The 13,135-nt window shown below is 48.2% G+C and overlaps 1 protein-coding gene across 2 annotated transcripts in view; it reads right to left on the bottom strand.

The window, feature by feature from the left end:
• Positions 1–13,135, bottom strand: part of UGGT2 (UDP-glucose glycoprotein glucosyltransferase 2) — a 1,923,861-nt gene that overhangs the window by 1,845,713 nt on the left and 65,013 nt on the right. For both annotated transcript variants that reach the window (XM_069639785.1, XM_069639786.1), the window contains one exon: positions 240–370. In XM_069639785.1, the coding sequence (XP_069495886.1) occupies positions 240–370 (131 nt within the window). The remainder of the gene's footprint in view (positions 1–239; positions 371–13,135) is intronic.

The raw sequence follows: 13,135 nt of genomic DNA on the forward strand, positions 1-13,135 counted from the left end.
GATTTAAATCTGCTGTGAGGAGTGTCTTTAATAGAATCAAGACTCCCTGCGCTAGAGCAGGGGAAATCTTCAGTATCATTTCAGTTAAGGCCCATACAGTAAGGGTTTACAGAAATGGATGCAATGTGCTTGTGTCCTATAAATTCATATGGAAACACCGGAAAAAAGTTTAATCAATACAATGGAATAAAGTGCACCAATTAAAAAAATACAAGCTACACCCCTACTGAGCAACTCACCTGCTGAAACATTTGAACTGTTGGAGAGTATGCTCTGATGGATATGGCAAACTTGAGCAGATTAAGCTGAATATCTGATAGAAACTGGCCTGCCTTCCTCAAGATCAAGTTGTAAAATGATGAATCAGTATCTGAAAAGTAAATTTAAAAAACATATCAAGATGAATATGTAGTTACTAGTAGGACAGCAATTTGCATATCTCAGTGTGCATTTTTCATGGAGGAAATTAAATATACCTTACTGGGAGAGATCCACCTGTGCAATCAGTAGTTTTTGTATCTGTGTTTTGACGTATTAAAAAAGAGGAACTGCTGCATCCAGGCAGAGCTGTTCTCAATTCTATCTGGGTTATGCAACAATGCACAGCAACTTTTCCCTTTCTTTGGTTTGGAATGGTGGCAGTGGATATGATGGATTAAATAAGTAACAGGGTATGCCAGACAATAACAGCATGTGTTAGAAGAGTCTACTCTTCTTCCCTACAGCCCAAAGTGGAGCTGTACCTCAGGGTTCCTTACCAGCGGGTGCTTTAAGCCAAATCTTTTTCCGTCAAAAGTATTTTTATTGATTTAAAAAAAGGACAGAGCAAATATATATAACAATACAAGTTCCTGTTCATATTTCCCAAACCTCCCAATCACCCCCTCCACAAGAGTATTTCATCGCCCTGTCTGTGATAATAAGCACATATCAACAAGCATATGTGAATAGACAAAGTTGGCATCTCAGAGGATCTCTCAAGCATGATTAGAGGTATGACGTTGTTCCTATATTCCACTGATACAAGAGGATGTATCTGGGCCCCTGAGAGGGTGAAATAAATTTCACACAATATTGAGAGGCGAGACAATCATTTTATGAAATTCTGGCTTTCTTCCCACCCCCATATGGCACATAAAATATCTTTCTGCAAGTTCTCAAGGTCGTGTTTCAGGGCTGACATTGGAGGGGCTTGCAAACGTAAAGCAGGTGAGGGAGCATCTTGATTAATTTCAAACTAGGATGTACCCCCCCCCCACCTTGCTTTTTCTTTCCAGAGCGGCGCATCAAATAGATTAATTGCCTTCAAATGGATTTGATTGTAGGGAGGTAGGCAGTCAAGTAGTGGTCTAATTTTCCTGGCCAGCAGAATAAGGACTATTTCCAAAGATTCCTATATATCGCGGGGGAAAGGAAGATCCAGTATTTAGGATTTATACAAATGAATTTCGAAATCTTGAGTTTTCTATTTTGATCTAGTTCAGGCAGGATTGCTTGTAAACAAGTGGCAGAGTTCTGGAGCGTCTGCAATACATCGGTCACGAACCCTGGCTATTTTATAATCTGTTGTCTGAAGCTAAATGTCCTGAAACTCAGCCATTCCTGTAATCCTTCCGGCAAAGGCCTCCATAGCGATAGCTAACAGACACGGTGGCAGAAGAGAGCGGCCTTGTTTCCCTAAGGTCGCTTACCGTCTAGCAGGTAAGTGCAGCAATAACAGGTAAGTATGCAGAAACAAAAACCACCTAGCATGCAATCATTTGTTTGGTCCTTAATCTAACTGACTTGGATGCACATTCTACTCCGACAAGCCTGCATTCCACTCACACAAACTCAGATTTCACATCTCTCTTCTTCACTGTGGAAGGCAGACATGACATATTCCTTTTTCCCAACAAGGCTATCTGTAGGTCATGCCTCCCTTCCTTCGTATGTACAGGAGAGATGAGATTGAATAGGGCAACTTTATGACCTAGATAGAGGCATGGTGCCTCACAATGTGGCATTTACTAAATTGTGTGAGTAATGAAACAGATGGCAATGGCCATACAGCTTGGCACCTCCAGGTGGATGTCCCTGTCCCCCACATGGCAACTTTATAGTGAAGAAGCAGTGTTGCAGCAGGCACACCATGGACCTGGTGCACATCAGGACTCCTTCACTGGGATCCCCTTAAACAACTGTTATCAAATCAGGATACCTAGACAAAGTGCCCCGCTAGGGTTCCCTTCTGTGGAATCCCAAACCCTCTTTCTTCAAAGGCTTTATGCCACAGATTGTCTACACCCCCACAGCACCAAAATGATCCCCAGAGTAATAGTCTCTATTGCATAGGAGACCATTAGTAAAGGATGATACCTGTCATCATATAAACTTGACAGGTGGCCACGCCCCGTGACCCCGGAAGTCCCACCCTAGCGACATCATGCGGGTGACCCGGAAGCCTCAACCCTACCGGAAGGCCCATCCCGGAAGTGATATAGGGGTGTTTAACTGGAACTTAGACCCTAGCGGGCAGGTGTTACCCTGGAAATGACATCATAGGTGCTAGCCGGGAGGCCCCCAAAGCCTGGAGTCCCTAGGGCCCCCACTGGGGTATCCCGGAAGTTCAAACAAGTTGGGTACACACACACACACACACACACACACACCCCCTTGACTCCCCAGCCCTAAAGATGGCACCTCCCTGACATCGTCTCCAGAGTGCCCCATCGTGCAAAAACTGTGACACCCTTCTGGGTTAGGTCACAGTTATATATATATATATATATATATGGTGTTTGGCCGGGGGGTACACACAGCTCCTGAAGCCCAGGGGAAAAACCAATAGCACAGCGCCAGCGATACCGCCGTTATGGGGAGGTATACACAGTGTTGAAGTTTTGGGTATCTTGACAGCCAGGTTGTTAAACCATGTCTGGAGATGTAGTGGTACAAATGTTAAATAGATCTATAATGTATTCCAACCTCTAGGGTCTAGAGTGTCCTAAAGAGGTTGTTTAGTATTGCATGGCGGTGTGGGTTTCTTTATAATAAGAACAGTGAAAACATGTATACTAAGATTTTTGAGAAAAAAACTAAGTAAATATTTAAAAATTAATAATATAAAATATGCATAAATATATATTTTAAAAATCTATGTATTAATAATTGTATATAAATAATAATGAAGGGTTAAAGGTAGGGTGCTATTTCGGAGCACACAAGCTTTGTGAAGCATGGCAGGTGTTCTTTGAAAAGGCTAGGCTGTGGTGTGAGGGTATAGCAGGGCTCTGAACGGTGTGGAGATTCTGCTCACACCGTGTAATGTAGGGCCATGTCCTGCGCAAACAGTGTAAGCTCCAGGGCTGCTGGTATTTATAGATGCAGCTGGCCCAAGCTTTGAAACAAGACCATGATGTAAGCATTCCCATTACAGGTAGGGCTGGACTTAAGTTTCCGTTTAAAAAAAAAAAAAAAAACAGATTTTAGCAACACATGCCTCACTGGTAATATACCTGGAAGCATTCCTTCCGCTCAAAGTGAAACCACAGATCAGCGAACAGGATGTGCGTAGGCCTAAAGCCATCTGGGGAATTACTTATGGGCCACACCAGCTGTAGCCATTTGTTGATGTTCCGGGGTATTTTCTCAGCAAAATGTAATATCCTGCCAATTTAGAACAGTATAAATACAGGGGTGAGGGGTGGCCAGACCTTTTCAGCCTGCCTTTCCAGAATTCATACTTTGCAGACCTTGGGGAGCACATAGACCGTTGGAGACAATGCAAGATCAGTCAGAGCATGAAGTAAGTATTTGTATACTCTTTGAATTGCTGTACCAGATTATAGCTGTGTTAAAATCCTGGCTAATTGATTTTATTTAATATTATTATAGCCACAGTATGAAGCACCCTCTTTTTATGATGAAGTAAACTTCAGCACCATAAATGTGCCAGGTAATATTTCTTACACATTAATATTTCAAGGTTACTGCGTTTTAAAACCCTGGTGTGCATTTAAAACATCTAAAACATCTACAGTGGCATAGGGCCCTTTTCCATAGAAAAGGGTTCTATGGAGGCATCTATGTTGAAAGCATTTGTTGCAGTATGAGTTTCATGTTATTACCAAGGATATAATCCCCATCACCCTGAGTTAATATGTTCTGAATGTGCATTGTAAGGTCTGCACAAGGCCGGTCTGTATTTTACATATATAGCAGTGTGTTTAAATGGAAGCAGGGTCTGTCTGGCTGGCACAGAGCGCTAATAGCTCAACGTCAGGGCTTCCAACAACAGAATTATGTTTGGGTTGTGATCTGTGCTCGTGCATTTTAAAGGAAGCAGCCTGTATAGCACCAAGGTTGCTTCCATTAAAATACACGTCGCTTTCAGGGAGAGGTCCTGGGGATGCTGTGCGCTAATGGTGCTGCATCCAGCCTCAACAGCATGCATTTAAAAAAAAAGGGTAGGCCCTGTGGGTGCAGAGCGCTAATGACTCTGTGGCCCCGGGGCCTCAACAACATTTATTTATTTATTCACATTTGTTGAGCGCACATCAGCCCAGGGGCAACGTGGGGCTTGTTACAGTGATCGATCATGGCTTATTTACATACAAGAAATGATCATGGCTTAGTTACATACAAAGAGACAGACAGCACACTAGAACTAGATAGTATGAATAGTAAGGGAAATATACAGATATTGTGTATGTGAGTGTAGCTATTTAGTTGAAGAGGGCCGTTTTAAGATTTTTGCGGAGGCATAGAGAGGTTTCGGCTCTGAGAGCAGTGGGGAGCGAGTCCCATAGCTTAGGGGCAAGATAGGGGAAGCTCTAGTTAGGTTTCTTTTTTGGAGGTGCCAGCTAGGAGTGCATTGCAGTAATCCATCTTAGCTCCTATGGTAGCTCTGGCAATGGAGAGGCTATTTTTCTTGGTTAGAAACGGTTTAATGGCATTAATAAGTTTAGTGCTCAGAGCGGAGGCAGAGGCAATGGCACTGACTTGTTTATCCATAGACAGTGTGGAGTCCTAGCGTTTTAACAGAGGATAAGACTGGGATGACAATTATCGATACGGAAGCTGGAGTAGAGCGGGTCAAGAGAGGTTAATGTGGACTTTTGACCAAGAATGAGAATTTCAGTCTTGCCCCCGTTGAAGCAAAGACCGTTGGTGGCCATCCAGGCTTGGATGGTGGAGTAAATTTGCTGTAAGGTAGTAAGTGTCTTGGTGGTAGATACCCGTCAGAGGAAGGAGCACTTGGGTATCATCCGCATAGTTTGTGTATGTGATCCCAAGTGCATCCAGTTTATCAAAGAGTGGCTTTGTAAAAAGATTGTAAAGGGTGGGGGCAGTACAGTATCCCTGGGGGACACCACAGTGAAGGATGGTGGGCTCTGCATTTGGTATATTGGAAAGCACTTTCATAGCTCTACCTTCGAGGAAGGAGGTGAACCAAGTTGCGACATGCGTGGAGAAGTGCGCAGCATGCGTGAGATGGTTGGTGAGCATGTTATGATCAACCAAGTCGAATGCCGCTGAGAGGTCTAAGAGGAGGAGGAGTAGGGCAGGCTTGCCTTTGTCGAAGGATTTGGGTGATTTGGTTTTTTAAATCTAATAAGGCGGTTTCAGTTCCGTGCCCTCGGCGAAAACCAGACTGTCTTTTTCCTAAGATAGAGTTAGTTTCACGGTACAGTTGGATCTTCCTGTGGGCGGCCTTATCTAAGATTTTAAGGAGAAACGTGATAGTTGTTATGGGTCGGTAGTTATTAGGTTGAGAGGGGTCTAGCGTAGGTTTTAAGAGCAGGCGTACCCACACATCTTTAAGGCTGTCAGGGACTGAGCCTGTATTGAATGACGCGTTGATGAAGGCAGTAATGAGAGGAGCGAGTGGCTCTGCCCATTCCTTAATGATTTTGGGGGGCATACATCACCCTTGCATTGTGAAGGTTTGAGGCGTTTCAGGATGTCTATGACATCTGCTTCTGTGATTTCCATAAATGTGAATTTGGAGACGTTGCTGTATTTGGAATTAGGCAGGGTCTGTGTCAGATGGTTCTGTTTAGGCAGCGCCTTGTAATGTTCTGAGATTTTGTTTTGGAGAAGGTCTATTTTTTTTTAGCATAGCAGATTGTATGCTGGTGCACCATGCCTCATTTAACAATCTCGTCGGTGCAGATGGGAGGGATTGTTAGCTCTTTAAAGATAGTAAAGTGTTCTTTCGTTTGGGAGTTACAATCTGTGATTCGATTATTGTAGGCTTCAGATTTAGCATTGAAGATGGAGTCTTTGTATTTTTTGGCAATGGTTTGGAATTTTTCTTTAGTGGTGTGGCAGGGTTTGGACTGCCAAGTTTTAAGCGCCTGGCGCTTGCTTTTGCACAGATTGTGTAGCTCATCTGTGAACCAGGAATTGGAATGGAAAGATTTTTTCTCTTGTTTTTTTAAGGGGAGGCCCTAGAGCTGCCGTGCACTAGTGGTGGTGTGGCCCCAGGGCCTCATCAACATGCTTTTAAAAGAAAAGCGGGCAAACCGTTTGTATTCCTATGGCTGCCCACACCAACAGAAAGTGCGGGCAGCCATAGGAATACACACATCTTGCCCGCTGCTTTTTTAAAATGCATGCTGATGAGGCCCTGCGGGTGCCGAGCGATAATGGCTCTGTGAACAGGGGTGGGTTGTGCCTCCATTGTTCACCCTGAATGCCCATTGAGAAAATGACCGCGTATATTTCATGGGGCACCTGTGAAATAAGTGGTCCCCAGCTGCAAGTATTTGAGGGCCGATTATGTATTTTTTTTTTATATTGCATTTTGAGTTTAAACAACACAATCAACGAAAACCACAAGAAAAACAAGGTCAAAACATATGCATTCAAGGAACGAATCAATAAGTGAAGGCACGATACAAGTCAAAAGATCTCCATTTGTCGCCCTTTCCATCTACAGTTCAGTCCAGTGTCTTAGGGCATCATGAGTTTACTGGGATTCTCTCTCCTCCCATTTGGCCCAAATCTTAGAAGCTTTGGTTGGGCAGCCTCTTGCTTTATAAACTCTGTGCTCTAACATTGCAAGTGTGTCCATATCATCTGCCCATTGTTCCAGTGTTGGGGACTCTGATGCTCCCCATTTTTGTGCAATGTTCCGCTTCATCAGTCCTGCGGCCATGGATAGGAGCAATCCTTCCCATTTATCAGTAGTGTTCTCATCGGGGAGCCCAACAACACCACCTTCGGGTCCATTGTTATATTGCAGCCTAGCACCCTGGATAGTTCATTGCAGCAATTCCCCCAGAAAGTCTGAATCCGCGGACATTCCCAGAGGATGTGTATGAATGTACCAACCTCTCCCCCACATCGGAGGCAGTTCGGGTTTGGGGCACGTTTCCAGCCATGCATCATGGTTCTTGGGTAATATATTCTGTGGAGGATTTCAAGTTGGACCAAGCGGAGTCTGGAGGAGATAGCAATCTCACTGGGATGCATTAGGATCTGGATCTAGTCCTCCGGGTCTATGGCTCCCACATCGTCCTCCCATTTGGGTTTAAGACGAGGAAGTTCCGGAGTAGCAAAGGAGGACATGGCATTGTATAATATAGAAGTGACTCTAGTAGGGATATGTGTTGGGAGTATATTGCGTTCTATGGGTGTATACTCGGGAATAGCGGGGTCCAACTGGATGTGTGTTCGTAAGGCGCGAGTCAGTTGAATATGGTGATAGCGTTCGGTTGCTGGAAGGTGGAATTTCTGCTGCAATGCTACAAAGGAGGCGATTTCCCCATCTATCAAGACATCCCTGATCTGTGTAATTCCGGCTTCCTCCCATTTGGGCCATGGCCCGAGTTTCCCCAATTCAGCCAGGTTACTATTGTGTCACAGGGGTTGTGCCGTGGTGATCTTGTCTTTCCATCCCACATAGGCGTGGGCCCGTCTCGAGACCCTTGAAACATGTGTTGCCATTGTTTGGGGTAGGGGTCTGTGGAGGGGCTGGTAGAGCAGGTGTAATGGGTCAGTGTCGTGGATGGCTGCAATTTCTGGCTTTATGTGAGGGAGTTCCCTATCCCCATGTAGTAGGTCATTAACCACCGCCAGTTGGGAGGCCCAGTAGTAACTCGGAGACAAGGCACGCCGATACCCCCCTCTCAAACCGATCTCTGGAGTGTAGCCAGTGCAATACGAGGCTGTCGCCCCTCCCCAAATGAGGTCTCTAAGGAGGGAGTCAAGGCAGTCAAATTCGGCGTCCTGAATCTCCACTAGTGCGTTTTGTAGTACATAGAGGAATCTGGGCAGGGTAATCTTCTTAAAGAGGGCAGCTCTACCCATTAGTGTCAGGGGGAGAAGCCTCCAGTGGCGGACATCATCTTTAAAACGGTCCATGATCGGCTGGAGGTTATGGGCTGCGTAGCGCGTCAGGTCCTCCGATATACAAATCCCAAGATACCGGAAGCTGCTTGGTTCCACCTTGTATGGGCATTCCTGGGGACGGCCAGTGTACCGCCATTTACCGGGAAAAGGATAGATTTGTCCCAGTTGATTCTCAAACCCACTGAATTCAACCTATCTGATGAGCATTTACGTTACTATGGGGCAGGTTCGTATCGGGTCACCCAAGTATATCAAGAGGTCGTCTGCGTACAGAGACGCCCTGTCTTCGTGCCCCTCCGGCCACCTGAATCCCAACCAGTCCTTGCTCTGGCGGAGCCACAGGGCGAGTGCCTCTATCGCGAGGGCGAAGAGAAGGGGGGACAAGGGGCATCCCTGCCGTGTGCCCTTGTTCAGGGGGAAAAGTTCAGAGGGCCACCCATTTACCTTCACCTCTGCTTGTGGGTCTGTGTAGAGAAGTTGTACCCATCCCAGGAAGTTGTCCCCAAATCCCATTCTTCACATAGTTTCCCAGAGACTGACCCAGCGAACCGAGTCGAACGCCTTCTCAAAATCTATGGCAAGTAGTGCAAGCGGTTTGTCTATTATAGGGGCCCTTTCCAGCAATAGGGGGAGGCGCCGCAAATTCATGCGTGTCGATTTATGTGGCATAAACCCACATTGGTCTGGGTGGACCAGGGAGGTAATTACCGCTTGCAACCGGTTTGGCCAGGATCTTGGCAATGATTCTGGTTTCGCTATTAAGTAATGAGGTAGGCATATTGGAGGCACATCCCTCTGGTGGTTTACCTGGTTTGGGAAGAACTACTATCGTGGCTTTACGCAGATCCGGCGGGAGAGCGCCCTGGTCGCGGGCCCCGAGAAACATTTTCTGAAGGTATGGTGCCAGTTTCTCCCCACCCAGTTTCTTCCAATTCTCGACCGGGAACCCGTTGGGGCCTGGTGTTTTCCCTGACTGCAACTGAGCTACAGCCTCAGCAATCTCCGCTTCGGTGAGAGCCGAGTCCAGTTGTGCCCTCTGTTGTTCCGATAGGAATGGTAGGGTGATGTTGTCTAGTAAGGGACACTGGGGCGGCGTATATAGTAGCATAGAAGTCAGCGAAAGCCTGTGCTATATCCCTGTCTGAGTGGCATTTCCCATTCTGCGGGGTTATGATCTCTCTAACGTGGCATTGACCCTCATCTCCTCTCTCGAGCCAGGTCAATATTTTCCCAGCTTTGTCCCCGTGTACATATACCCTTGCCCTGGAGTCTTGGTGAGCTTGCCTGGCGTTGTCTAGTTCGATATGTCGAAGGCGTTCTCTAGCACCCTTAAGGGATCTGAGAGACTCCGGGCTTGGGTCACAAACATATTTGGCTTCCCAGTCGCCCACATCAGTTTCTGCCTCCAGCAACTTCCGAAGTCGCTCCCTCTTGTTACCCGCTACCGTTTTGTATGTTTCCCATATCGTGACTGGGTCATCGACCGTAGAGGTATTAATTTCAAAATATTCATTAGTTACTTCCGTGAGGTGGTCAACAAGATCAGGGGAGCCCAGATAGTAGCTATTCAGCCTCCATGATCGGGGTGGGGTTTCACTTTGTATGCGCAGTACCGCCATGAGGGGTGAGTGGTCTGAGATGCCTCGGGAGAGTAGGTCTGCAGCGGTCGCCCTGTGTATATCGGTGCCTGGGAGGAAGAGATAGTCTAGTCTGGACATGGACCCGTTTGCTCCCGAGTGGAACGAGTAGGCCTCGTCTACACGGTGGAGATGCCGCCACAAATCCCGAAGGCCCAGGGCCGACGCAAATTTTGCTAGTTTGGTGGGAGTGTTCGGGTTGCGGTCCCTGATGCGAGTGTGATCTTTTATATTACACATGACGTCATTAAAATCGCCCCCCAAAATCCACGTATCGGGTTGGTGTTTTGCCAAAAGGGTGACCAACTCCTCCAGGAGTTCCTCTCCCAGTCCAGGCGGGGACTACACTGACGCAATGGCCAGTGTTTCTTATCCCAGTGTTCCCATAAACACCACATAGCAATCCCGGGGGTCCTGTTCAACTGTTAGCGATGTGAATGGGACACGTTTATGTATCAGGATAAGAGTCCCTCTGGATCCCATAGTGTATCCCGCATGTAGGGCCAATCGGTAGTTGGTTCTACGAAAGAAAGTGCAGCTGGTCCCAGCTAAGTGTTTCTCATTTATCAGGGCGACGTCGGGAGAATGTCTGTTCAAGAATTGCAGAACAAGACGTCGCTTAATTCCGGACCCCAGCCCGTTCACGTTCCATGTGACTATTTTGAGAGATCTGGGGCGCTCAGGGGTTGGTGCGTGGGTCAGTGTGGTCGCCATTTATTGTGTACAGTACCAGGTTCGCAGACATTATGGGTTGTTTCATGGAGTTGCCATGTGTCGGGTGTGTTGGGTGGCGTGATTCATTAATTTCGTGAATGCGTAATAAACGTGTATTAATACTATAACAGAAACAACATAAGCTCACCCATCCCCCCTCCCTATACTCCACCCCAACACGAAGTACCTGTCGCCCGAACATCATTGGCACTCGGAACTAGAGTGTCAGCTCAAACTTGGGGTCCAGGCTGGCAGGCGAACAGAGGGGGTCCCCTCTGGTCCGCAGCTCCTACCGCCTTTGAGCATTCCGTGGTTCGTAGGGTTCACGTATGAGATCGGTCCCTCTTCGGTTTGGTATTCCATCGCTTCTTAGTGTTCGTTGGTGGGGTTTGCCGCCTGTTCCAGGATCGCTAGTTCCTGGGTATCCGGGTGCCCCCCGCGAGGGGGACGACCCGCCCCAGGCCGGGGTTTCCTTCCCCAATCTGTCGGTCCAGCCGTCCAGTCCCCTTCAATGTGCGCTTCCGCTCATCTCCAGGCCTCCTTCCGATCCGTGAAATGAACTGTGGTTCCCTTGTGGTGGATCTTGAGTTGGGCCGGAAACAGCAGTACGTGTCTTACTTTCATGTGGAATAGTTGCCTCTTCAGCGGTTCAAACGACTGTCTCGCCCTCTGCACATCCCGGGTGTAGTCAGGGAAAAAGGCGATTCGGGAACCGTTATGGGTGAATGTACCCTTAGAGCAAGCCATTTGAAGGAGTGCATCTCTGTCCCGATAGTTTAGGAATCTGGCTATGATCGTTCTGGGTGGTGTACCTGGTATAGGCCTGCTCGATGGAATTCTGTGAGCTCTCTCCACCAATAAGAACTTAGAGAAGGGGCGAGGTGCATAGATGTCCACCAACCATTGTTCCAAGAAGAGCTCCATGCTGGGCCCTTCTTCCCCCTCCGGAGGCCGAGGACGCATCCACATGGGCCTCTAACATTTTCAGACGATTAAGTGTCTGGGAGAGTTGTTGATTAATGCCTCTAATGTTATCTTCAGTCCCCGAGATGCGCTGTTCCGCCTCCCCCAAACGAGCGGAGAGTTTCTGCAAGTCATGGCACAGAAAGGAGACATCCGCCGCTATACTGTCAATTTTCATCTCCATCGAGGAGCGGGAGTTGACAATGGCGGCCATCACGTCTCATCTTGCTTTGCGTTGAGGCTTTTTTCAATTTGTCTTTGCCCATCATTGGAGAGGTAGTTTTGCCGGTTTCGTGGTGGTATTTAGTCCCAGTGGCCGCGGTTTCGCGGGATTGTGTGCGCCCGGGAGGGACAGAGGCTTGCCGAAGTGTCTCGCAGGTGTGGCTCGGAGAGGGGCTTCCACCTCGGGTTTACCAGTGTGTGGGTTTGGGCTGGTGCCTGGGGCCACTCACCGGGCTCGCTGGATGTCGTGGTAAGAGTCTTCCCGGCTCGGCAGTCGAGTCGCAGGGCCCCCGAGCGGCCGTGCCACGACCCCTCATGGGGTGTGTTGGGGGGTGGTTTGGCTCCTCATGGGCCAGAGATGGTCTGGCGTTTTCCGTCAAGTCCGCTTGCAGTACCGTCGACAGGCCCCAAACTGCATTACGCGCCGGCGGTCATCTTGGGAGCGCGGGAGCCCTCTCCGCTTCGCTCTTCACTCGCCTCGGGTTTCCTCTTGGGGCTCTGATTTTCCCTGAATTTTGCATCCGATGGTGCCCCAGTGCGTCAGCTATTGATGCAGGTATCAGAAGTGTATAGAACTATCCGGAATCAGGCTATAAAAGACAGGATATTTGCAGCGGTCACAGAGCCGATCAAACTCACGTCCGCTCCATTGCGCTGCTGGCCACGCCCCCCCAATTATGTATTTTAAAAAAGAATATTTATGGGGGCGTGGCCAGGAGCGCCAGCGATGTGGCTGCTCCTCTGATGGCCTCCGTTTGGGACCCGCGGCATTCAATGACAAATTGAACCTTCAGCTGTCCGACAGATGTTATTTCTGCAGCAACGGCCGTGAGAGGGGCAGGGGCACCCTCGGCAGGTTGGATGAGCTCCTAGATCCCTGGGAAGCCCCGAAACGAAGCAGATTCTCACACGCCCCCCGACCCGTAGTATCGTATTCAAGATGGCAGACGGGAGAATCTTAGTCAGTCCCGACATGGGAAGACGTGGAGAGAGAGCTGGAAAGCGCTGCAGAAAGATCATAGCCCGGAAAGCGCCCTGAGACGAGAGCAAAGCACCGCTAGCCCAAGCTCAAGCCGTCTCCAAAGCTGTGTAACAAGCGGCCCCATCCCCCACTAGAAGAGAACGCCGCAGCGCAGCTCCGAGGAACTGCGTATGCACACCATAGTGTGGCATTGCTGATGAGCACGGCTCGGACCCTGAAGGAAGGAGACCATCTCTCCAACGTGGCAGAATCCACGCTACATTGAAGGGAAATAGCA

The sequence above is a fragment of the Ambystoma mexicanum genome, chromosome 7q (assembly GCF_040938575.1).
Source record: "Ambystoma mexicanum isolate Mex_15411 chromosome 7q, UKY_AmexF1_1, whole genome shotgun sequence".
Taxonomy (NCBI): Eukaryota; Metazoa; Chordata; class Amphibia; order Caudata; family Ambystomatidae; genus Ambystoma; species Ambystoma mexicanum.